Source organism: Falco cherrug, chromosome 4 (genome assembly GCF_023634085.1).
Source record: "Falco cherrug isolate bFalChe1 chromosome 4, bFalChe1.pri, whole genome shotgun sequence".
Classification (NCBI taxonomy): Eukaryota; Metazoa; Chordata; class Aves; order Falconiformes; family Falconidae; genus Falco; species Falco cherrug.
The window spans coordinates 73,905,844-73,930,641 of record NC_073700.1 but is presented as its reverse complement, the minus strand read 5'-3'; the positions used below and the strand labels follow the sequence as shown (position 1 = coordinate 73,930,641).

At 43.1% G+C, this 24,798-nt stretch overlaps 2 protein-coding genes across 6 annotated transcripts in view; both read right to left on the bottom strand.

Moving 5' to 3' along the window:
- Positions 1-2,018, bottom strand: part of NMT2 (N-myristoyltransferase 2) — a 32,374-nt gene extending 30,356 nt beyond the window's left edge. The window contains exon 1 of the mRNA XM_055708572.1: positions 1,597-2,018. Within this exon, the coding sequence (XP_055564547.1) occupies positions 1,597-1,706 (110 nt within the window). The 5' untranslated portion in view covers positions 1,707-2,018. The remainder of the gene's footprint in view (positions 1-1,596) is intronic.
- An 11,454-nt stretch (positions 2,019-13,472) lies between these two features.
- FAM171A1 (family with sequence similarity 171 member A1) overlaps positions 13,473-24,798 on the bottom strand; it is a 98,332-nt gene continuing 87,006 nt past the window's right edge. For all 5 annotated transcript variants that reach the window (XM_027800340.2, XM_055708780.1, XM_055708781.1 and 2 more), the window contains 3 exons: positions 20,767-20,883; positions 18,224-18,338; positions 13,473-17,562 (listed from right to left, as the gene is read on the bottom strand). In XM_027800340.2, the coding sequence (XP_027656141.1) occupies positions 15,858-17,562; positions 18,224-18,338; positions 20,767-20,883 (1,937 nt within the window). In that variant the 3' untranslated portion in view covers positions 13,473-15,857. The remainder of the gene's footprint in view (positions 17,563-18,223; positions 18,339-20,766; positions 20,884-24,798) is intronic.

Below are 24,798 nucleotides of genomic sequence, written 5' to 3'. Positions count from 1 at the left end.
TATTGTGTCCCGTTTTAATATCCCAGATTTGTATTACTAGAATTATTTTTAACCCAACTATTTCAACGTGCATGCACTGAATTCACTGACAGAGCAGCAAGCATCAAAGTTTTTCCCTTTCCTGCCTTTCAGACAAGTCAGTCCTCCCAAGCCTCTTTGATTTCTCTTGCCACGTTTAAGATGCAGAGCTGCTTGTTGCCAAGCAAATCCGAGGGGCAGGAGACGACAAACGACAAACATCCTCAAACATCAATCACCTACAGAAATGCTCTCAACCAGATGAATCAGAAATTCATGAGGAAGGTATTTGCGTAGCAGCGTATAAATTAACCCATTTCAGGTTACTCCAGCCACTCCTAGCTGTGACAACAAAGCGTCTTCTCCACAATTGCATTTCCTAACCTCTCAAAAAAGTAAACTTAAGTCCATTTTTTAAAACACGTTCCTCCCACTTCGCTGCCCCAAAAGCCCCCAGCTCCAGCCCCTTGGCACCTCGTGCCCGGCCAGAGGCCCGCTGCCTCATGCCGGCCGGTGCGACGGGCTGCCCTGCTGCCGGCTGTCCCTCCTGCCAGCTCCCCCTCTCCTCCTGCCAGCTCCCCCTCTCCTCCTGCCAGCTCCCCCTCTCCTCCTGCCAGCTCCCCCAGCGACCAGAGGCAGCGCCTGATCCCCAGCGTGGGAAGACCCCAGACGCAAGATTTGCCGAGAGGGAGCGACAACCAGAACAACAGCGTTTGCTCCGGCCGCTGCCTTGGTCAAACACGCGCTCTACTCTCCACCAGCGTGTGGATTTGGAGGTAACATTTCCTTGCGGACAATGGGTGACGCCGAGGAGGAGTGCCTGGGGGGCAGACGGACTCGGCCGCTGCCCGGACGGGTCCCAGGCCGGGAGGGGAGCGGGAGGGAGATGAGGGGGCGCGCGAGGGTGCCGGCCGCCGGGGCCGCCCCGAGGACCCGCCGAACCGAGCCAGGCAGCGCAGGGGCACGTCCCCAGAGCAGAGACCCGCTCCGAGGCGCTTCCCAACGGCCGAGAAAACCCTAGGGAAGTCCCCAGACCCTGAAAACGCGCGAACAACAAAACAGCGTTTACCCTCCCTTTTAAGGCGCGCTTTGCAAGGCCGGCGTCCAGCGGGGAACGTCTGCCCCGCCGCCCCCCTCACCTCAGGCCGGGGCCCGGCCGCCCGCCTCTCGCGGGCGAAGGCCACCCCCGGCGGGGCAAGGGGCGCCGAGCCGGGCGGCACGGCGGGGCCGCAGGGTCCACACACGTCCACACGCTGCCAGCCGCGACGGGAGGCGGCCCGGGAGAAGGGCGCGGGCTGCCGCCGGCGGGGCCCCCTCAGCCGCGGGCGGCACACGCGCAGGCGCCGCGGAGGAGCGCCGAGCCGGGCCGGGCCGCGCAGCGCCATGCAGGCCGCCCGCCCGCTGGCAGGGGAGCGCCTCGCACGCCCCCCACGCCGCTGCCCGGCGCGGCGAGGGAAACCCGGCCCGGCCCGGCCGGCGGCCGCGGCGGCACTTCCAGCCCCACCGCTGCCGCGGCGGCAGACACGGGGGCTGCCTCCTCGAGCTGTGCCCGCCCGCCCCGCCGCAGCGCGCCCCTACCCCTTGGCGTGCTCGGTTTCCTCCTCATTGTCGCCGTCTATACCGCAGGTGTCCTGGTCATCCAGCTCCAGGCTCTGCTGGCTAGCCGCAGACTCGCTGTCCTCCGCCATCACGGGGGAAGGAGGGAGGGGAGGGGGCGGGGGAGCCTATGAAAGGAGCCGGGGCGCACGGGCAGATGCAGTCGGAGGAGCTCCCTCTAGCTGCTGTCCTTTCCCGCGCCGGCGGAGGAGGCGGAGGCCGCCGGGGCTGCCCGGCCGCTCCCCGCCGCCCTTGTGGGGGACTGAGGCGGGGCTGCGGTGCTGGGACTCGGCGCCCTGCCCTGCCCTGCCCCTCGGACCCGGGCGGTGCCGCCCCGGGGCCCAGCCACCGACAGACCCCCTCGGAGCCGGCATCTGACCCGCGCCCCCTGCCTTCCACGGGCCTCCGGTCCCTCGCACCGGGTCGGCACGGCCCCCGCCGCCGCCGGGGGAGGGCCGAGGCGCAGGCGCAGGCCCGGCACCGGCCGCCCCCGCGCCGTGGGGTCGGGGCGGCGGGCAAGTGGGGCCCGCTCGGCGGGGCCGGGGCCGCCGGGCCGCGGCAGCCTCGGAGCGCCTTTTGGTGATGCCCTGTGATTCCTCCCCGCACCGTAAATACTTCGACGCCAAAGTTGCTGACGGTAGACGCTGCTGCGGCCGCCTGACCATCCGCCTGCACAGCCGTGGCTACCGGCTCTCGCAGCGCCTGCTGTTTTCTCGAAGCCTTTTGTATTCCTGCGAGCTGCATGCTAGAAAAACTGGAGCTGGATGGTAATGGTTTGAACCCAGGAAAACAAATAAAGACACACTTGTAGTAATTATTTGAACTGTTGTGATTTCCAGGGTCCTGTCAAGATTTCTGGATGAGGTTCAGAGTTTGGGAGTGCTTGGTTTGGCGGTGCTGCCAAACATCACATTAAAGCATGAGAATAGCGTGCATCAGTTGTAACTTCTCATCTCCACTGTGCTCTTGGAAGTCATTTAATGTGGGGAAGATCCTGCTTCTTCCCATTTTGATTTAAGGTGCTGATTTGGATTACTTTTTCCTATTTTTGGTTTAAGGTGGTGTAATGTTTTGCTCTATCAGATGTTGCAGGTGACATGTCAAGTAAAAGATCTCACTGGCCAAGCAAAAGACATCTAGATGTCCCTCCAGTTGTGCCCTTGCAGTCAAACTCTGAACCTATGTGTACTGAGCATCATCCCTGAGCCACTGTGTCCCACTGCACTTGGTCCTTTACAGCACGCGAGTTGGTACGGGAACTTGTAATTCAAATGCTGAAGTTTTTCGAAGAATCAAAGGCAGACAATGTGATGATAATAAAAGATCCAAGGCCCGGAACACCCTGTTAGATGTACTTAATTATAACAATCCTCCCAACTTCTCTTGGTCTAACCAAGTAGTTAGTTGTATCATGCAGAAAGTGCTGCCCTTGTGGTTTCAAATAATCACTGAATATTTGTTTCTTGCCACAGGCAAACTTGTAGAAGCTCCTTCTGCCTTTTTTTTGTGAAAGGACAGAGGGAAAGATAGTTCTGAATAGGTAATGGAGTATGGGTTTATTAGCTGTATGATCGATCTCTCATGGTACGCTCTGATGTCTCGTGATTATTTCAAATGTTCAGTGACTGCAGTCTGTGCTGGAGTTCCATTATCTGACGTATTTTCTGTCTTGACAGTTTTGAAATACTAGCTGCAGTCACTCAAAAATTCAAGGGTACTAAACTGATAAGGCTAGAAAATATTCAGCACATTCCGGATAAAATGAACTGTGATATAGCACATGTATCTTTAAAACCAGCAGTTGTTCCTGAATATGGCTAAATTGTTAAGGTGGTGTTAATCTTCCACAAATGAGTAAAGGGAGAGAGAAAAAAAATCTAGACAGGTGGCCTACCCTCAACTATCACAAAACTGATGGAGTCTGTAACTAACACTTGACCAGGTATGACCTCCCAATGTCAAACTGTTGCTGTAGTTCAGAGGGGAAGTGCATGTACCATGTTACCACAGTTTGAAATTACCCTTAAGAGTAAATCTTCATTCAATTGTAATGTATAGGAGAGAAAGGAAATCTCAAGACAAAGGCACAATACTCAGTAGTTTTCAACAACAAAAACCCAATTGTAAACAGCTGCCTCATAGCCTGGAGAGAAGTTAATCCAGTGATTACTAATGATCTTTTTCCCCTCATAATAATGTGTAGGAGAAAGTGAAGAACAGTATGTCAATGACTAAACGTTGAATCACCTTGTTGGAGAAACTGGGGGTTTAACCATCTTCGATCCTTTACCACAGTTTTCCTCACTTCATTGAGATGAATGGGCTATAGGAAGCCTGGATCCTGACTGTTCTTGAAGTTCACCGTGACAATAAAAGAGGCAATATGAATCTGTCTCAGCAAGCTACCCCTTGCTGTCCGCTGCTAGAAGGTCTCCCTGGAAGGGGGATCAGGAGCAGTATAGCTGCAGAATGGCTGCTCTTCTAGACTTCATTTTATGCATGAAGAATATCCTTATGGATATCCCAGTTTATCTCCTGACAGGCACAACTGAGATTATTCTCCAGGTTCAGCTGTTACGGGACCAAATTACAACACAGAATTGTGCTTTGGTTCATGAATACACAACTTTTGCTTATACCGCAAGTAGAGAAGGTGACCAAAAGCAAGAGGTATGCATCTGTCCTGCACTGAGAATTTCTGCTGCAACTTTGCATTTCTGAAATTAACCAGATTCCCAGTGTTTAAATTCACTGCAGACACTGCTCAGCAACTGCACTACTTGATAAATATTAGCTATTACATGTCTAGATGTCTTCCCAAAATAGAGCAGCAAGCTGAAAAAATGTACCCCTGAATTTCAGGACCCTACATGCTCAACCACAGTGAGTTACTGGAGTGTGTGCCGTTAGGACAGTGAACCGTGTGGATGGCACCTGATTTGCCCAAACAGGCTGTCTGTGGGCATCTATACTTCCAAGACCTGTGTTGTCACAGGTGAGTATGCCTGGGAACTCGACAGACTGCTGCATATGAGTGATGCAGACATAACCCACACACTCGTGCCAGTCTAAGCAGACCATCAAAAGCTATCAGAAATGATTCATGTTAAACTTACAAAATAAAAACCTTGGGTTTGTGAAGGTGTGAATTTACTGTTTTTAATTGATTAAAAAGACCTCTTCCTAGATGACACACAAGATAAAAGCCTGCTATTTTATGGAGATTAAAAAGAAGAAAGCACAGTCATTTTACCCAAAAGCTAAAACATTTATAACAAAGGAAAACAGACTTCCTAATCAGCAGATACAATTCACTTAATACTACACAGCATATCATGAAATCAATTAAAATAATCCCAGCATTTGATGAATTATTTATTGGTTGGTTATTTTCATAGGTCTCCTTAGAGCTTTGCTAGTGATTCTAGGTTTGCTGCTAGATGTAACCAAAGTACCCAGTTGCTTATGGCAACAAAATGGAAGAAAGAGAGAAGGGTCAATAAAACAGCACAGATGTAGCTCTGCCTGCCTGCTCCCACCACTGTCAGCCACCAAGGAACAGATCAGCCTATGGTGGACCCTCTACGCCACTGTAAATCCCACCTTCTTGGATCTTTCCCCATCCTACTTCTTTTTCCAGGTTCTGTCTCTCCTCTACTTTCCATAACAGATGGAGTCATGGGTCTGTCTTGGCTACAAATTAGCCTGTGCCTACAATTCTGAGACGCTTTGAGCCACCTTGAACGTAAGTATATCAGTCTAGGCCCAGATTCATAAAAGGATTTTGGTGTTGCCATGTTTAACTTTTTCCTAGTTGACTTCCACAGCAAAATCCAGGGCTCAAAATGAAACCCTACAAACACTCAAATACTTTGAGCATTTCAATGGCCAACATGAGTTCAAAAGAACTCTAGGCTACTGAGGAAGCAGCCATCTAAGCTTGGTGCTCGGAAACAGAGGATCGGGAAGCTCTAACTCCCAAGGCTGTATGGGGCTTTCTCAGATCTCACCTGTTGGGTGAACCATCAAGTGAGGCTGTATAGTGTGTGGTCAGGGTCATACCCTTCCTGTCTTTGCTTTTCTGCAACTGAATAAAGGCAGCCAGCCACAGGCAGTTTCCCTCAGGCAGCCAGGCATAATCCAGACTTGTTTACCTGCCTAGTGATATGTATTAGTTACATCCCAGTGAACTAGTGGTATGTCATACGGCATTCAGACTATCGGCATCATCTGTGTTCTGAGTATTAAACACTGCAGAAGAAGAGTACCTGAAATTTTAATGCAGTCATAGAACTGACCACATAGAACACGCCACATTGAAATATTCATAGCATTTACAATTTAAAATGGATTTTATATTGCAAGTAATAATAATAATAAAAACTTGGTGTGAACTTTTTTGTAATCTTGGAAGCAAAACTGATTCAGTTTGAAAATTAGTTAACAGTTTGGCGTTTTCTCTATTTTCCTAAAAAATATAAAAAAAAAAATACAGAGCAAACAACTATGTTTAGACTTTGCTTCATACAAGTGCCGACTAGTACTACCTCACAAGGATTTTTTTTGTATTGGCTGCTCTTTATGCTGAGAACTTAAATACTGCTTTCTTCAATCCTGGGTGAGATGCGAGGGTAAGAGAATACAGATCCAAAACACACTGAACAAATGCACCCAAACACATCTATATAGTTGTCACAGCTAACAATGGAATAGGTAGAAATGGTTAGGGAATGAAATGAGCTTGTGATCCGTTATGTTGTACACTTGTATCCATGTGAGATCATGTCTCTGATCTTTATGGTCTGTCTCACCCACTTTACATCTTTTTAACCTCCTGCTGCATACCACACTTGCTGAGCTGCAGCCTAGCCTGTCTCCCACAGCCCACTTGCTGCTGGCTTGTGTTGGCTGCAGCATTCAAACTGGGGGACAAGCACTCTCAAAACAGCCCACTCTTTCTGCTGCACTCTGACATTCAATTTTTTTTTTGTTGAATTATGTTTTAAAATGCAGCTCATATCATACATCTATTTTTCATCTTACCTTTTGTGGTGAAGCATCTGCTTCTCCATGTTGGTGCCTGCATCAGCAAGGGCTGTGGTCTATACAGTGTTAAAAAAGGGTGAAACATTTATATGCATAGTGAAAACATATCATAGCATTAAAAAATGTGTATGATAAATACAAACCCTTGTGCCTAAGGGTGTAAGTGATAAGGATAGGAAGACTGTTATCCTGTGGGGGTTATTATCACTAGTAGAGATCTCTTCTCCAGCTTTCTGAAGCATCTGTTTTTGATGATAGCTGGAAGCAGGATACAAGACTTAGATGAAGCACAGGTTCAGACTGGTTCCAGCATTACAATTCCTCTGTTCCTAGGGTCTCTAGTCCCAAAAGGTAAAATATAAGACAGTCATGCTTTATATTGAAAAATATTTAATAATCAGAACTGGGTCTTAAATAATGATTATTACAAATACATACACATTTTGCATTTCTAGGTTTTGTTGTGAGGGGTTTTTTTTCTCTTTCAGACCCTTCTCAAAATACATAGGTGAATAAGAATTAGTGGTGACAGATATATTGACAAAGATGGTGTTGACACTGGTGCTGCAGGAGCTCTGACCAATACTCAGCAATTACTTCTGTATGTCCAATCTCCAAATCAATCCAATTTACTTCTGTCAGATCCTAAATCAGTTATCCCATCAGCCTTTTACAGTTCCCCCATATCAATATGCTCTTTGCAGGGAGGCTGCAGGTACGGCCAAGATGGTTTCCTTCCCTGATTCTGGACGGAGTGATAGATAGATAGATTCTTCACCTCTTGACCATTTCAGAGTTTTTCCAAAATGAAAGTTGTCAGTTTTCTTTTTGTCTGTTTCTGATAGTTCTTTATCCCCAAACATAGAGGAACTCTTTCCTGTGACAGATGTACTTTTTTTCCTGCTAGAGTGAAAAGGCTACAGCCTGACTGCAACTCTCAGAGCATTTGTAACAGAGTAGAACTGTTAGAGTGCTCCTACATGTCCCGTTTGCCCTAGGGTATTTAAAACTGTTAAGACACTGTGAAATGGAGACTACAGTCTGGAAATGTTGAGGATATTGAGTAGGATAGTTCTCAAAGTTCAGGTCCAGAGAAGGAAACCTAAAAGTGGCTACCCCCAAACAAATGATATGTCTATCAAATACTGTACTATTATTCATTACCTATTTCCATTAGCATAAATCACTTCTATTTGGAAAGGTGCTCTTCCAGTCTTGGGAGATTGCAGTCTAAAGAGAAGCAGACCATGGATGAGAATAGTATTTTATGATGAACAGAATGCTCCTTGTAGTGACAACCTGCTTAGGGACTGTATTTTGTTACTTCTGGGGAAGATGTGGTATTTCCCACGTTTCTATGATAGCCAACAGAAAATAATTTCCAATGTTCTGTAGGTTGCTCCAACTGGAAGTATCCCATTAACTTACAAATCAGATAAATGGATAATGCCAATAAAGGTTCTGCATACCTTCTGGGTCAGAAGCAGATTAACAGCATTGTTCAGGATGCACACCTGCCGCATGGGGAATTGCACTGAATAAGAAGTGTCTCTTCTTGGACACAGTGTCTTCTTTATGAAGAAAATGGGAAATCAGACTCTACTATAACTCTTCCATTTCTATACAAAATTTTTGAATTTTACAGTAAGATTTTATCTGTCAGTAGTTGACAACTGTCTGCAAAAGAAAAGCCTCTGTCAAATGTTGCAACAATTGAAGAGTAAATTACTTAAAATATAGACAGTAGACAAGCTTTAATTACAAAATCTAGACATTAGGTCTAGGCTAGTGGGCAAGAGTGAATAAATCTCATGGATGTCATAGATGCCCCTATGTAATGGGGCATAAGCACAGCAGAAACTCAGCATCAGGCATGGCTTTGACCCTGCAATGTCAGACCACAAGGACTATTAAGTTAATTAATACAAGCCTTTATGAGCTCTTATGCCGGTTCTTCCAGTCAGCCTAGCTGAGCAACCTTTACTTTGGTATTACTCAATGTTGAAATGCTGAAACGGGCTTTTAAGCCAGCTTTTATATTAAGTGCCTTTATATACATACATGTGCACACACACACGCACATTTATGTAGGTATACTTTACTGATTTCAAGGAAGAAAAGCAATCCAGCTCTCAAAAGAAAAACACAGCTCATATAGGAGAACTTGGCAACTGCTTTGTGCTTCCCTCGTTACTGTGTTAGTGTCGTGGATGGAGTGACACACTTCACTTGTAAGAGAGAAGCTGCAATAGTTTTATTGGTATAACACAGTGATTTAACCAAGTCTGATAGTAAATGCAACAGTGGTTTAACAAGATTCGATGGCAAGGAACGCTTCATTATTTACTGCACAGAGGGCAGAGTCAGACAAAACTGTCAGGGAGACCCTCCCACTGAGCCATGAGGTGCAGAAAGGACCCCCTGGCCTTCCGAACTCCTCCTCAGAGGGGAGATTGGATCCAGACTTGGTTTCAGACTCGGTCAGCAGTTTATATCTAAAGGACTATACGTGCGCAATCAATCTCTTATACCACTTAGCTAAGATTCCAAAGTTTAGCTCTTAATCACCTATTAAGTCACCTATTAATGCTATTAATCACTACCGAGAAACTGTTTCGGCGAGGAATCTCGGCCTCGAGGAATCTCAGCCTTGAGGAGTATCTTGAGAGGTGTCCCTGCTCCAGGGGAGGTCCTGCCGTGCAGCCCGCTGCCATGCAGGAGAGCCCCACAGGCCCTGGGCTGTCCGTTATTTATGGAGTGGATAATTGACTCAGTCACATCTGCATACTGAATACAGGAGTCAGTTTCTTTCACACTTGGCTTGAGCTGGACCTCGACCAGCACTGTTACGTGGGCACCTCGTTCAAATTAGCCCTGGGCTATTGTTGTTATCTGCCCCCCCCCCCGCAAATCCACTTTGAGCCATCGCAACCAGACACATCCATTCTGACCCCCCAGGTGGTTATCGCTTGAGCATTGCCACAGAAACAAAGGTCAGGATGGGGGGGAGCACACCGCCACAGTTGTTTAATGTAGGATCATGAGGATATTTAATGTAGGTTCAAGGCAGACCTAATAGCATAGTCACAAAGAGGCAGATAGCTTGAGACAGGCCACCCTCACCAACATCTAAAAGTAACTTTACTAAAATGTCATGAGAATGTCACATTGTACATCCCATCGATGTTGGCCAGACAGCACGGCACAAAATGGGAGGTGGAATCAGGGGGCTGGGTTTGTAGAAGGGGTATTTCCTGAAGATGGGAGAGGGAAGTAGGACCTATAGCCTCTCTCATCTGAAGGGGCAGGGGACACCAGCAGAAAGGCCCTGCCCTGAGCATGTGGGTAAGGGTAGTATATGGGAAAACGTCCTGCTGTGTTACTTCCTTCTAATGCAGATTTTCCCGAGTTCAGGACGGGATTCTGGCCCCTTCCTTTATTGATAGAAAACTTCCAGAAGAAAGGTGTAGGGAACAGAATCTCCCTGGAGTAGCTTGTGGTGCATACGCCGCAGCCAGAGCTGGAACAGTAATGTGAGTGGCACAGTAATGGGTTTCTACCCAGGGAGAGAAGCTTCGGGGCCAACACTGCTGGGAGTGTGCTGGTGAAAATCTGGTAAGGGCAGGGGAGAAGACAGTCCCGAGGTCTTTTAAAACTCCATACAACCACTAAATCACCAACCCCCTTAAAAAACATACAACCACTAAATCACTAAGACTCTAAAAAAACAATGACTGTAACAGGAACTCTTTGAATTGATTTCTTCCAGGTTTGATGCCCAACATCTCTTGCAGCAGGACTAGCCATTCCATTGAAAGTGGGATTTCTCATCCCACAGCAGTATTTCAAGCACCATTTTCTACCTTTATAATACAAACCTGGCAGGACCATTCCTCAGTTGGGTTTATTCAGAAGTCCATATCTCCAGTCACGTGAACACAAAGTCCTCTCCAGAATTAAAAAAATAAATGTTAAGTATTTCATTTGTACCTCCCTGTTGTTATTACATTTTCCTTCCCTGTGGCTGTAGGTTTCCAAGGCAGAAGAGATATGAAATGATCAAGCATAATAACTGGCACTGTTTATTCCTAGAAGAAAAGCGTATCAATTAAACAAGAAGTACTTCAGTTAAGTGATAATAGACCAGGTGCCACATTTTGGAAGCTAAAACTGTGGGTACCAGAGGATTACTGCTAAAAAGAACTAGATACCCTTTCTGTTATTACTGCCAAATAGAAGACAGTACCTGGTGTCAGTTTACCAATTGGAATTACACAAGTAACATAAAAAAAAATGTTCCTCTAGTCTGAAAATGGCACTTGGCTGCTGCCTACTCATCTGCCCGAAGCTCCAATTCCAAATGGTTTGCAACCTGGAAATGAAAATATCACTTATATCCTGAAAGGAGGCTGTAGGCAGGCGGGGGTTGGTTTCTTCTCCCAGATAACAAGAAACAGGACAAAAGGAGATGGCCTCAAGTTGTGCCAGGAGAGGTTTAGATTGGCTATTAGGAAAAATTTCTTCGCTGAAAGGGTGGTCAAGCATTGCAACAGGCTGCCCAGGGAGGTGGTGGAATCACCATCCCTGGAGGCGTTTATAAACCACATAGACGTGACACTTAGGGACATGGTTTAGTGGTGGCCTTGGCAGTCCTAGGTTAATGGTTGGACTTGATAATCTCAAAGGTCTTTTCCAACCTAAATGATTTTATGAAAATAACATGGTATCATGAAAGTATTATGTGTGTGTATATATCATCGTATTATATGTATCATATATCACATATAACGAATACGGTTAGCACTGAACCTGCCAGCCCACGTTTGTCTGTAAGCAGAAGAACAGGAAAAAGAGTAACAATTGAGTTGCTCCTATTTTTCTCAAGTTTTGAAACAATTAATAGTTACAATTATTTTATTTTAACCTAAAACCAAGGTACTATTGATGAGGTGAGAGAAAACAGGGACATTTACACTTAAAACACACTACAGTGCCATCAGTGATGATACATTTTGATTGAAATGAAGATGTTATAAGCTGAATACTGCCCCAGCCAAGATGCTATGCAGGGTTTCCTGAGCCGACAGGGATCTTCACACTTGCACAGACAGCAGCCCATGAAACAACTGATGATCTTGTGCCAACTGCCTCCTGGTGTATTGAAGTCATAAACTGTGCTTATATTGAAATGATAAAACGTGTTTTATACACAATATGTATGGAGAAAGAGTTCCCCACCAGGTGGCAGGTATTCCAACTTCAAGAATTTCAAATGCTAAAGAGAACCAAAAGGCAGCACTGATGAAAAAAACCCCACAACTTACCTGTTACCCATACATTTTAGAAAAGGAAACAGACAACTTCTCGTTTGGCCAAGTCCATGCATGTACCGGATGGATGCTACCATGCCCCAGGTTAAAGCCTATTGATAGTTAAGAAAAAAATCATGCCTTTTTGGCCCACTAGGGACCTTCCTAGATAAAGAGTAAATACCTAATCCAACACTCGCTCATTGACACTTGTACTATTCTATAGGCTAAACCCAACATGGGACATGCAATTTCTTGCCAGTTTCAACCATGTTGGTCTAGGATAGTGAAATGAAATTGGTCCTCCAGAGCATTCATGGATAGAATGAAGGGCAGAAAATGAAAATACTGCCAAGGTATTTCAAGGGTGCTTAATTCACACTATTAAACCTACTCAATCCTTCCTGTAAGAGAGAAAAGCATCATGAGCAATTCCCAGATGGTGCGGTTTCTTTGTAAGGTGTTCATCTAAGCTCAGTACCACGATTTTGTATATTTGTGTAATGTGTTATGTTGCAAATGGTCTGGGCAGGAACCATTTCCCCTCCCCTATTTGTATTTGTAGAGGATTTAGCATGCTGGTATCCTGACAAAGCACTTAAATAATAAAAGGTCATTATCACAGTAAGACAAGGTTCTTTACAGACACTTGAATAAGCTTTGAGAAGAAAGTATTTCAGCAGGAACAAAGTGGGAGCTGGGGGACAACCATGAAGTGAATGGGTGCTTAGTAAGTGTATTAACTCCCAACAGCCCTAACATTTCATAGGCCCTAGGACCTGAATGGACTTTAGATAATAAAATCTATGATTTAAAAATTATCTTTATTTTTTCACTCATTATTCATTTGAAAATCCCGATTGCTGATAGATTAATTGAAGACCTGTTCATTGTAATTTTTAAAGGCCAAGATATTTTCATTACTTTTGTAAGCTTTGTGATTACAATCTTTTGCATTCCCCCCCTAATACTTGCCATCAAAACCCAAGAAAACAACTGCTTTTCTAGGTTATCCTCCACATGGCTAAGATCACTTGGAGCTGCTGATGCCAAGACCTATTCAACTTATACTTTGTTCTCTATTTTAGAAGCTTTATCGGTACTTGCTTCTCTGCGCAACTGCAAAATATAAGCAACAACATTTATTTATATTTTATCAAAGCATCTTCCTCAGTATGTTTTTGAAAATTAAAACACAGAATTTGTCACTGGACTGTAATATTAAGCAAAGTCTTTACAATGGACACATTCTAATCTCAACCCATCATCTGATCTATGTGGCTTAGATGTGTTGGATACACTGAGAATTGCATTTCATAAACTATATATTCTGCAAAATCAAACTATTATATGGCTGGTGATATTACAGCAATTTAAAAAATGCTATTTTAAAAAAGATTTGTACAATGCCCACATTGCGTTTGTTCAAATATATTTGCTCTATTAGGACCACAAATTACCAAACCATCAAACTATGTGTTTTGAACATAAAACCAACACAAGTAAAGAAACAAACCACTGCAATTTAATAGCAACAATCTCACTTTACAAGATAATAATGATGGAAACTTTGCAAAGGAATCTGAAAAAGAATGTAAGTAAAACTGACACATTTAAGACAACAGAAATCTGAAAATTAAATAACACAATAATTCTAGTATGCGGAAGTTTTAACCAGAATGTTTACTTGATGCAGCATTCTGATTAATAAGTCACACTGTATTACCAGAACTTACTGACATCTGATAAATACTATTCCTTTAAAGTACTATTTTTCTGTTCAGTGACCTTGCACTGACCGAGAATAAGTAACCCAGACCCCAGAGCCAGTTCACCTGTGGTCAGCAGCAAAATTTCCAAACAGAACAGGAAAGGACCTGGAATGCATGTGATGAGTACAACATAACTTACTGCTAATACAGTAACTTTAATATTCAGTGCACTCCACAAATATTATTTTAGATTTCTTTCACAACACATACCACTTCCAAACATGAATCGAAACAAAACAGAGGTTGTGGCTTTGTGGATGGAGAGGAGCACTGGCCTGGGAACTAAGAAATCGGGATTCAGTTGCTGGCTCAAGCCTAGACTCCCAGGTAAGACATTCAGTAAGACAGAAATTACAACATTGGCCTCCTAAGAAAACCTTGAAATCTACTGAAAAAAAGAGCAATGAATCCAAGTCAAGGCTTATTATTAAAAATCAAATAGGAACTATGTAATGCTTTCTGTAATCACTTTAGAGATTACATAATAATTTTTTAAGCATGACTGCTGCTAATGTTGTGTAAAAATAATTCAATGAAACATGATAAACTGAATGTATAGGAAGGATTCCACAAGAGTGGAAGTCACATACTTTCCATTCTTTGAATTCATGAAGAAGTGAGAAGTGTGCAAGAAGTGTGAGTGCCTGGAGAAATCTCAGGAAGAAAACTGGTCCCACAGCAAGCATGACTCCATAAAGAATTTTTGTGATACCAGGATTTCATTTCCAAAGTCTTCAGTGACACTTAAGTAAACAGTTACATTTGTATCAAGATAGGGAGGATGCTTTTCTGAAAAGGAATCTAGATTTCAGTATTGACTGAATTTCATGAGGGCTGCATAAGTAAGTCACACAAGCATAAATATGCACAGCAAAAGCGAAACCAAAGTATTTTTCTTATTAAATAACATAATGTGATAACCACCAACAGAGGAAAAAATCCACAAAGATATTTTTTGCAGTTTATTTTCAATTATAATTTTTGGATAACCAAGCAGCTCTGCATGGAGAAAGCACAGAAGAGTCATTCTGGCACTTTTGGATAGTACATTATTATTTTTTTTTTTTTCAAAATTTTTCTAGACACATTCAGTCCACTTGCTCGGTCTATAGTTCACTTTATATGAGCATGATTAGCTCTTATGATTCCAGAGGAAACTAACAATATATACAGTCAATGAAACTATCTTCTTGGCTACTCTGGGCCCTTTAAAATGTCTTCTAAGTCTATCCTGGCTAAACAGAATCCACAATATACATGATAGCTACAGAATACACTGTATTGAAATGAGAAATGCTCAGCACAAAATGGAACTCTTGGCATGCAGCTTAAAATAAAAGGTAGAAGTTCAGAAGTTTATAAAATCCCAAGTAGGGTCAATTAAAAGGAGTTAGCAAAAGAAGGGACTGTTCATTGTTACTGTAAAAAAGGCACTTTGAGTAAATGGGACCAGAATTAGAGGAATCTTAGTCGACACAAAGTTCAGTTTGGTTTCATAAAAAGGCTTCAATGCTAAGGGATGCTACTCAAGTTTCCTGCAGTTTTTCATTAAAATAAATTGCTGAGTAGTTTATAATAAAGGACATAAAATGTTTACAACCAACTTGTAAAATTAAGAAAAGCATAGTATAAGCAAAATATTACTAAAAGCAGCAATGCATAGCCTTTCATTGAGATAATGCACAATATTGGACACCATGTGTCAAACTCTTGTTTTTAAGATACTTTCAGTAGCATTATCAACATAAAATTGGCCTACGAAACAAAAGCTTTACCAGCTCCCATTCATAAGGAGATTGAGGTCATAAACTAACCAAAACAATTTGTCAGTATTTTCAACATCCTGGATGACCAATATCAAGTATATGGAATAACAATCACACTCTTTGTTCAGCTATCTCACCGGAGGCAGCTGTTAAATCAGAGGAATGATTTTAATTCTTTTCTAACATTTACACAGTAATGCATTTAAAAGTTCTTTCAAATGTTGCTCACCACAGTTTGTTTTTCTCTTTTCTCTCCACAACAAAAAAAAGAAGAAAAAAAATCAAGCACTTCCACAGAAAGAATATTTGGCAATTTTATACTCCACTGAATGGTGGATTTTCACAATAGCTCACTTCAGATTGAAAGTCATTAGTGGTCTTTCCTCTCGTTTCTGCCAAGGACTCTTCTTATCTTCACCTTGGTCATCTTCCTCCTCCTCCTCCTCCTCCTCCTCCTCATCTTGAACTGATGTTCTGTGTTCAGGACTAGTTAATGGCTCTGGTTTGGTATCCACAGTTCTTGTTTCCTCCTGCAGGCTGGGCAACTGCACACCACTTCTCTTACTAGTGCCTTCTAGTAGGCATCGTAGAGCATTGTCCTCAGGGCTACAAACTGCTGTTCCACACTCACTGCCGCTTTGGTCCATATCATCCAAGTACACAAGTTGTGTGTAAGCTGTGCTATCTGAAACCTTCCGCTCTCTCTGCTGGTGCTCTTGCACTGGTGGGTGACTCTGTGGCGCAGACAGATGATCTCCTCTTCCCTTTCGGGCAGATTTTGGCTCATTCATGTCAACACCAGAGTCCAAACTGGCATCGTTACTCCCATTCCTACCAGCTCTTTGGAGATCGATGTATGAATGTCTAACATGAGCATTTGAACGTCCATCTAGAGAAACAAACCATGCTCGAGGATGAGGCAATGGCTTCCCACCTCCTAATTCCATCAAAGCCTTTTCTGTAAGAAGCTGCACTTCGCTATTCATTTGAGCCAGGGATGCATCATTAAGTGAGGCAGGAATGGAAATAGATTCAGACATGGAAGCATTTTGTTGACTCCACTCAGCTGCACCTGCATCTTGCAAATGCTGCTGAGATATTGCTTGGGATGCTAACTGCTGGGGTTGCAGCTGCTGCGGGGGGTGCGGAAAAAGCCGTGCGTGAGGGTTAGGAAGCTCAGCCTGAAGTCTTTCTACATCAATCTGCTGGTCAGCTGGGACAACCAGTGGCTGGCTAACAAAAGGGTGTTCTCCTGGCAATTTCATGTAATGACCTGGGATGACCAGTGCAGGCAAAACTTTTCTGTAAACACTGTCATTGACTTGGTCAACAGAATTGCAGCAGATTAACTGACCTGGTCGAGGGAAAGATGTAGGTCTTTCAAGATGATCAACTGAACGAGACATCATACAATCAGCAGGTCTGCAGTCCAGCAGTTCTTTTTCAGGGGCAGAAGGTGTGGGGTACATTTGTTCCTGAATATTGTATTTGCTTCCAGTAGCAATATGGTTCATAGATACTTGAATTTCTCTCTCTTGCTTTTCAAATAAAGGCTGAGACAGCATAGCATTATAACTTCTCCTATATTCGTCTTTGATAGGGGACTCATAGCCTTCAGCTGTTTCTGTAGATTTTCTTGTCTTTAAAGGAAAACTATCTGCTGATTTATGGTAGTCTTTTCTTAGAGACCCACTGGGAGTCAGGTCATCCAAGGAAATTCTGCTCTTGTCTTTCTCCTTCTCAGAAAGCAGCTCCTCACGGGAGCTAAACTCCTGTGAAGTACTGAATGAGTGTTTGAGCATAGGTGTATGCATATCTGCTTCTCCACTAGGTGATACCATCTCCATGTGGACAGCACTGATTAATTCCTTTGCACCTGAGTTTTCAGTGTGTCCATTGCTAGCAACGGACAACCCGCCAGGGAATTCCGACTCGCGACGTGAAAATATTAAATTTATATGGGACATTGAGGTTGCTTGATCCTTCTTAGAAGTGTCCAGCGCTGTTGAAAGTTGCAGTTTCTTATGATGTTGACGTGGTCTTAAACATTTTCTTCTAGAAAAGCCGGTAACAAAAGAAGTTACACATTTATGACTGTTGTACACAGAAACAAGAGCAGCAAGTGTGTCTTAATGGGAGATTTCAAAACAGTGATTAGTATTAGGGGAATTGAGCTTTTATTACGTAACCTAACAATTAAAAGCTTATCCCAGCAGCAAAGATAAAATTAAAGAATAAGTAATGTCAACTGGGAAATATCTCAAGCACCAATTACAAATTGGAGCAAATGTCTGGAGGAGGCAAATACAAAATCACTCATCAATATACACTTGCTGATAGAAGTTTAACACACGTTTTAATATAAGACTAATAGAAAGATCACTTGCGAATGCTTAACAGGTACAATGACAGAGATCTTGGACCTATGCCCATGTTTGACAGGAGGTTTTAAGAACATCTTACAAAGAAAACACAGGTACAGGTGTGTGTGATTCATTCAACTACCATCCTACCCAATGAGTGATTATATACGCTGTACGTAACTAGGAACGTATGAAATTTTTTCTCACTGTTTCTTTCTTCTTCAAGTGATTGCTTGCTTCTTCCCCCCACCCCCCAAATTAAACGTGTTTCAATACAAAAGCTTTTAATATCATGAGCGCAAAACCCCTTTTATTGCCAACATGAACTATGTAGCCAGGATGGTGAATCTTACCTGCAATAATATAAAAGCAGACACAGCAAGACTAGAAGTATGAGAGCCATCCCTCCTAAAATTGCCAAAAGAAACATGGTGTGATAGCTGGTAATGTCGTGTGTTACAACGGGACCTGGAAGGCCAGAAAAGAGAATTTAGACCTGTAATAACCTGCAAACAGAAGAGGAACGACACTTAAACAAAGAGAGGGACATCTTCCCTTGTTATCAGGGTGCTAAGTGAGCAACACCACTGCTCATAGCCCTGGTGTCTATTGAGCAGACCATCTCTGGAGAAGGGAGCAAGTTGTGGAGAAAGCGTGTGCTGGTTTTCATGACTGCAAGGCTAAATAGATCATTTATCATATAGTTAGTTTCAATGGGAGCATGGATCAGTGAATGCTGCCTTCCTAACAGTGCACCAAAGCTCTCATCAGTGGAGAAAAGCCATCACAGCACGTTCCAGCACTGTACATGTAGCAGCACTGTGGCCAACAACTTCTCTTCAACAAAATTTGTGGTGCTTTGCACTAAACAGTGCATTCATTGGAAGATGTGTTGGTGCTCTGAAGTCTAGATTGAGCCAAGCCAAGCAGATCTTCAGCAGCTTTAAAAGACAGGCTACTAGTGAAACAGTGTTTTAGCTCCAGGTTTCAATAATGCTTAGTAAATGTTCTAACATACAAATGATGCACACATGTGGACAGCATCCCTTCACAATTATGCATGTGTAACCCTGTTCGTTTGCAAAATCCTTGTCGTGATTTTGAAATAAAGGCCCAAATTTTCATCTTCAGGCAAGGAGGTACAGCACCAGCTGAGAGTAACATGCAGGCACTGTGAAGGACAGCAAACTTGGCCAACATTAAGGTTCTAGATCATGAGGTTTGTAAAAACCTTATCTTTGGATATTGAGTGGTCTGTAGAGCCACTTCTAGGAATACAAAGCTCATTTTTGTGCATTTTTTAGATAAGAAATCAAATAGATCCAATGAGGAGATAAAACAAGCAAAAAGTCATTAATCTCATTAAAAATAACATAAACTATATTGCATTTGGGAAACGTAAGTATTTATACATTGTGTCCCACCACTACCTTTACTTTACAGAACCGATTGATACTGTTGCTTCAGGACATTAAGCAAAAAGAAGAAAGGATAAATCACTTGAATTTTCATGAAAACATTGTTCTCATTGTAACAAAGTTTTAGGAACCCAGATCTATCCCTCAGAAAGAATGAGAAATAAAATACAAGTAGAAATTCTGCTGGTTAAGTTAGTTAAAGCTGCAAGGACAAATAAGCCTTCTCCTGTTGAGTTACAGGCCTCCTAACCTCAGAGTTACAGGCCCAGTTTCATTACTTCCTTGCAGCCTGGAACAGAGCTGAACTGTGAAATGTCTGGCTCAGAGCAGTCGCTTTTTCTTGAAGTACCATTATTTTGTAAAATTCCATTAAATTCAATATGATAGCTTATTCAGATCTGCACCTGCCTCTGAACTCTGTTCATCAATGAGTCAACTGAATATTCCAGCAGTTTCACTTAATAAAAACTCAAATAAAAAGCCTGCATATCATGAAACAACTTCATGGCATATACAAGCAGACTTTAAAAACAGTCCTCAAGTTAGAGTTTGTTTTCTTGGTTAGCTATAGTTTATTTAGCTTACACAGCCCAGGCAAGAATGTTTTCATTTCTACTGTATTTGGTTTTCATCCAGAAAACCTAATAAAGAAAAGCTGTAAGAGGAGCTTTTTTTTGTTTGATTGATTGGCTTGTCTATACACAGAGATATCTCTGATTATTGGTGGTCGAAGAACTAATACTAAGAAATCAGAGGCAGCCACAGACAGAAACAAGGAAGAGCAAGCTGCGACACTGATAACCTCCACAGGCACAGAAGTACATATAATGCCTAGTTCAAAGCCATTTTCTACAGTTATGCCAAGAGGCTTGCAGATGGCAACTAGTCAGCTCATCTACTAATACCACTCTGCTAATACGCTTCCTAGAACTTCTATGCCAAGTTATTCATGGTATAAATTGATCAGTCATCAAGATGATACAAAGTATATAGTCAGGGCAAAATGGGCATCTTCAGAGTAAAGGAAAAAAAAAAAAAGTTGCAATTAATCAATCCATTAGTAAATGTCTAACCCAGGGTGACATTGGCCTTAGGTGAATCCATCTCTTTGGGGAGTTTCTTTACAGAAACTTCACAGTGTGTATTTTTCTACCTGCTGGAACACCAATACATTGATATTATGGGTCTCCTCGTTTTCTAGCAATGGCTCTACCAAGAAGTGGTGACATAAATGTATCAAAACAGGTACACTTTAAAAAGTCTCCCATTGAAATGACTCAGATTTTGAGCACAAGAGTTGCCCCCCACAATCCCCAAAAGATTTTAGCCCTTTACTTTCAGATTTCTGTTTTCTAATAATCCATTATTGATCAAGCTGTGGCATCTCAGATGAGGTCATTCTGAAAAATATAAACATTATATATGAATAAATAATTACTCTGTGCTGCGAATATCACTAAAATTAAATTCCATCTTACCTGGGATAGTAGGTGACATAGCTGCAACCCAGTAGCCCAGCTGAGGTGCAATGTAAGTCCAAGTCAACTGATTTCCTTCTTGTTGTACAAGGCCCAAACTACTCTTCAGCCATGTCCCTGTAAATGTAAAGGGTGTGGGAAGGTGTTACAGATATATGTGCACCTTCCTCTGCAAACGAGTGGGAAAGGGAGCAGTAACAAAGCCTATCAATGTGCTGTAGGGGTTGTGTGCATTGCTGTGAAATGGGAGATCATGCCTTTTTGTCACTGGCATTCGAGAGCTCCCACAGGCAGTCATCCCTGTGGCCTTCTCAGAAGCTTTGTACACAAAACCTATTTAAGATTAAATAAAACCATTACAAAAAGGGTTAAAAGAAATTACTTATTGTCATATTAGATTCCCCCTTTTTGAAGAAGGATATTCCCGAAGCTGATTATATGCAGACAGCCCACTTGAAAGCTGTATTTCAAGAGATGTCACATCTCCCAGACCACATGTGAGCTCTGCACACCACCTTTTGATCAGTTCTGGCTGTCAACTTCTAGAAGACTGAAGAAAATACTTCCTCAAAATATTATTTTTCCTATAAAGAAAACAAGTTTATGAACATTACTGCCAATAAACATAGAATTAAGCTGCACCATCACTTTGATTCAGCAACATCGGCCATTCAGAATATGTACGCATCCAGGAACACTGTTTAGTAATAGATGATGATTTTTTAAGATTTGTTTCTCAAAGGAAATGTAATATTTTTTTAGAATTATCAAATGATCATTCAAAATTAATAAGATTGACAATTTTAAAACAATGTATTTAAGTTCTTTTTAAGTAGTCCAGATTGACAATCTGCACTAGTTGAGAACTGTTCTACTTTCAGAAGACAAATTTTGTTGCAAGAACTGGGCTACGAAAAACCTTTACAACTGGATCAGCTGTAAGCCTTGTGTAATTCATTAAGACCTCTGATTCTGGGGTTGTAAAAGAAAAAATTCACCTTTGTTTCTGATATATCAGATGTCCAGTATGGCTTGCAAACTGCTCCCGTATTCATTCTCCTTGAATGAAACACAGAATTGCTGGCCTAGTCACTGAGCACGGCCACGGGGAAGCCATCCCAGCACCAAGCAGCGTTTCCCAGAGCTGCAGCCCTAGCTTGGCATCTCCAGCGGGTGCCGTAACAGAAGGCATTAACTCGCTATGGAGGTTCTTCACATGCTTTGGTGGCTGCTACCAGTACAGCTGATCTGTGTACAAAGAAGGCATAAACCCCTCTGCACTTCTGTAGCGCAGCTCTGTATTTCTGTGCAAAGGGGGACAGAATGCTCTATTTCCTTCGCTAAGCTTCAAATTCCTACTTCAAAGGCAAGCTGAATTTTGTACTTGTGATTCCTTTTAAATAGTCTCCTACATGTAATTCCCGAAATGGTGCTTTTCCCCAGGCATCACTCAGGACTAAGCATGAGCATTTGTGGATGACAGCCACCTGAACACTCAGCTCTGTGTAGAACACACAGAAGAGATGCCGTTGCTGTTTTGTTTTTTAAATACCATTCAGATCTTGATGATTTCCTCTGTGTTCCTTAGATTGTCCATCTGTGCAAAGCCTGTACAGATGAGAACAGCTTGCTTTCTTTCTTTCTTTATTTCCTCTCTACGACTGATTTTTCCTGTGTAAGTACACCGTTGAAGTCCACCAGCTCTGGCTAATCATAAACCCATCTCAATATAGTGAAACATTTAGAAAAATACATGTTTGAGAGGATTTCTAGATCTAGGTGACTATTATTGCCAGATAGTGGCTGTATTTGCAACCAAACTGAATTTGCGGGCAACAAGGGAAAGGCATTACTGACTGTAGTGGGTTTGCATGACAAGGGTTTGATAGTGGGGGGCTACAGGGGTGGCTTCTGTGAGAAGATGCCAGAAGCTTCCCACACGTCCGATGGAGCCAATGCCACCTGGCTCCAGGATGGACATGCCACTGGCCAAGGCCGAGTTAATCAGTGACAGTGGTAGCACCTCTGGGATACCTTTTAAGGAAAAAAAAAAATCTGCACCAGCAAGTTGAGACTGTGAGAGCAACCACTCTGCAGACACCAGGTCAGTGCAGAAGGAGGCAGGAGCAGCTCCAGGCACTGGAGCAGAGATTCCCCGGCAGCCCCTGGCGAAGCCCATGGTGAGGCGGGCTGTGCCCCTCAGCCCAGGGAGGTCCATGGTGGAGCAGACACCCACCTGCAGCATGTGGACCCCACGCTGGAGCAGGTAGATGTGGAGGAGGAGGCTGTGACCCCTGGGAAGCCCGTGCTGGAGCAGGTTTGCTGGCAGGACTTGTGACCCTGCAGAGGACCCACGCTGGAGCAGTTCATGAAGAACTGCAGCCCACAGGAAGGACTCACATTGGAGAAGTTCATGGAGAACTGTCTCCCACGAGAGGGACCCCACACTGAAGCAGGGGGAAGAGTGTGAGGAGGAAGGAGCAGCAGAGACAGCTGTGATGAACTGACCGTAACCCCCATTCCTCCTTCCCCTGCACCACCTGGGGGGAGGAGGCAGAGAAATCAGGAATTAAGTTAAGCCTGGGAAGAAGGGAGGGGTGGGGGAAAAGTGTTTTTCTGATACAAATGGTAGTAAATTGAACTAATTTTTCCCTAGTTGAGTCTGTTTTGCCCATGACAGTAACTGCTGAGTGATCTCCCTGTCCTTATCTCGACCCACAAGCTTTTTGTTGTATTTTCTCTCCCCTGTCTGGCTGAAGAGGGGAGCAACAGAGTGGTTTTGGTGGGCACCTGGCATTCAGCCAGGGTCAAACTACCGCACTGATGTAATTTTCAGTTTTCCAAGTATAATTTCCAGTCTGTATATGAAATAACAACTATTGCTACCCTAAAGAAGGTCACACAAGACAAGTAATTTTGATTCACACTACCAAAAGGACGACAATCTGTATGCACAGATTTGCATATATGGCATCCATAACTGTCGTATCAGAACACCTTGATGTAGCCATTAGTTTACCTCTTTTAGGGAAACTTTATCAGGAATAATAGAATGGAATTGTCCACAGTTATGTGTGAAGTTTCTGGAAAAACTAGGAGAAGTAGATTCATTTTTTCCACTAAGACAGCCAGTATCCCTTCAGATTTTCTACCCGTGCACTTTTGGGGAGGATGTCATACTAATAGCTCTGAACCACAAGATGAAAAATAGCCCATAGAGTCAAAAACTGCTTCTGTCTTGTGCCTAAAATGCCATTTGGTAAGACAACTCCTGTAAGCTTTAACTTTGTAATTTTTTTTTCTGCAAGGTTCAGATAACAAGAATGCAACTATGTGAAACAAAATGTTAAGACTAGAAAAGATATAAAAGTGTTGATTTAAAAAAAAGAATGGAAGGACCTGGGTGATGAATTCATCATGCTTCCCATACTTCTCTTACTACCTCTAAGCCTGCTAAATACACACACAAGCAGAACGCATACGTACATAATTAAGCAAAGTTCATTATCTTTGTAGTCTATTTTTATAGCTACCTCCTTAAGCAGAAGCTATTATTGATTCCCTCACTAGGGGGAACTTTCGTCCAGCTTGCCTTATTCACATCACACTGCATTCTGATGAACGCCATCCTCCTAATGTCTCTTTAAAAGCCTTTTGCCCAGTAACACTGTGCTTGCATAATGCAGCGATCAAGAAGCTAACAGAAGCTGCACTCATTGCTGGGAGCAGAGCTCAGCTGCCATCCTGCCAAACAACCAACAGCTCAGATTGCTCATATTTTAGCAATGAAAGGAATCCCGGTATTTGCAACGGAAGCAGACAATAGCATCTACTGCACAAGGTCAGTCAGGTTTCATCATTGCCTTCCGCTCGTTTAAGTCACCTGTTTTTGCTAATCACTGGATATAATCGAGGAAATGTATTGGTCTGTCTAACACTAGGGAAAAATGGAATTCCCTCACTTTGTTATGGACAGGTAAGACTTTCAAAAGTGTAACAGATATACTCAATATTGGTCATCTTTAAAGAAGA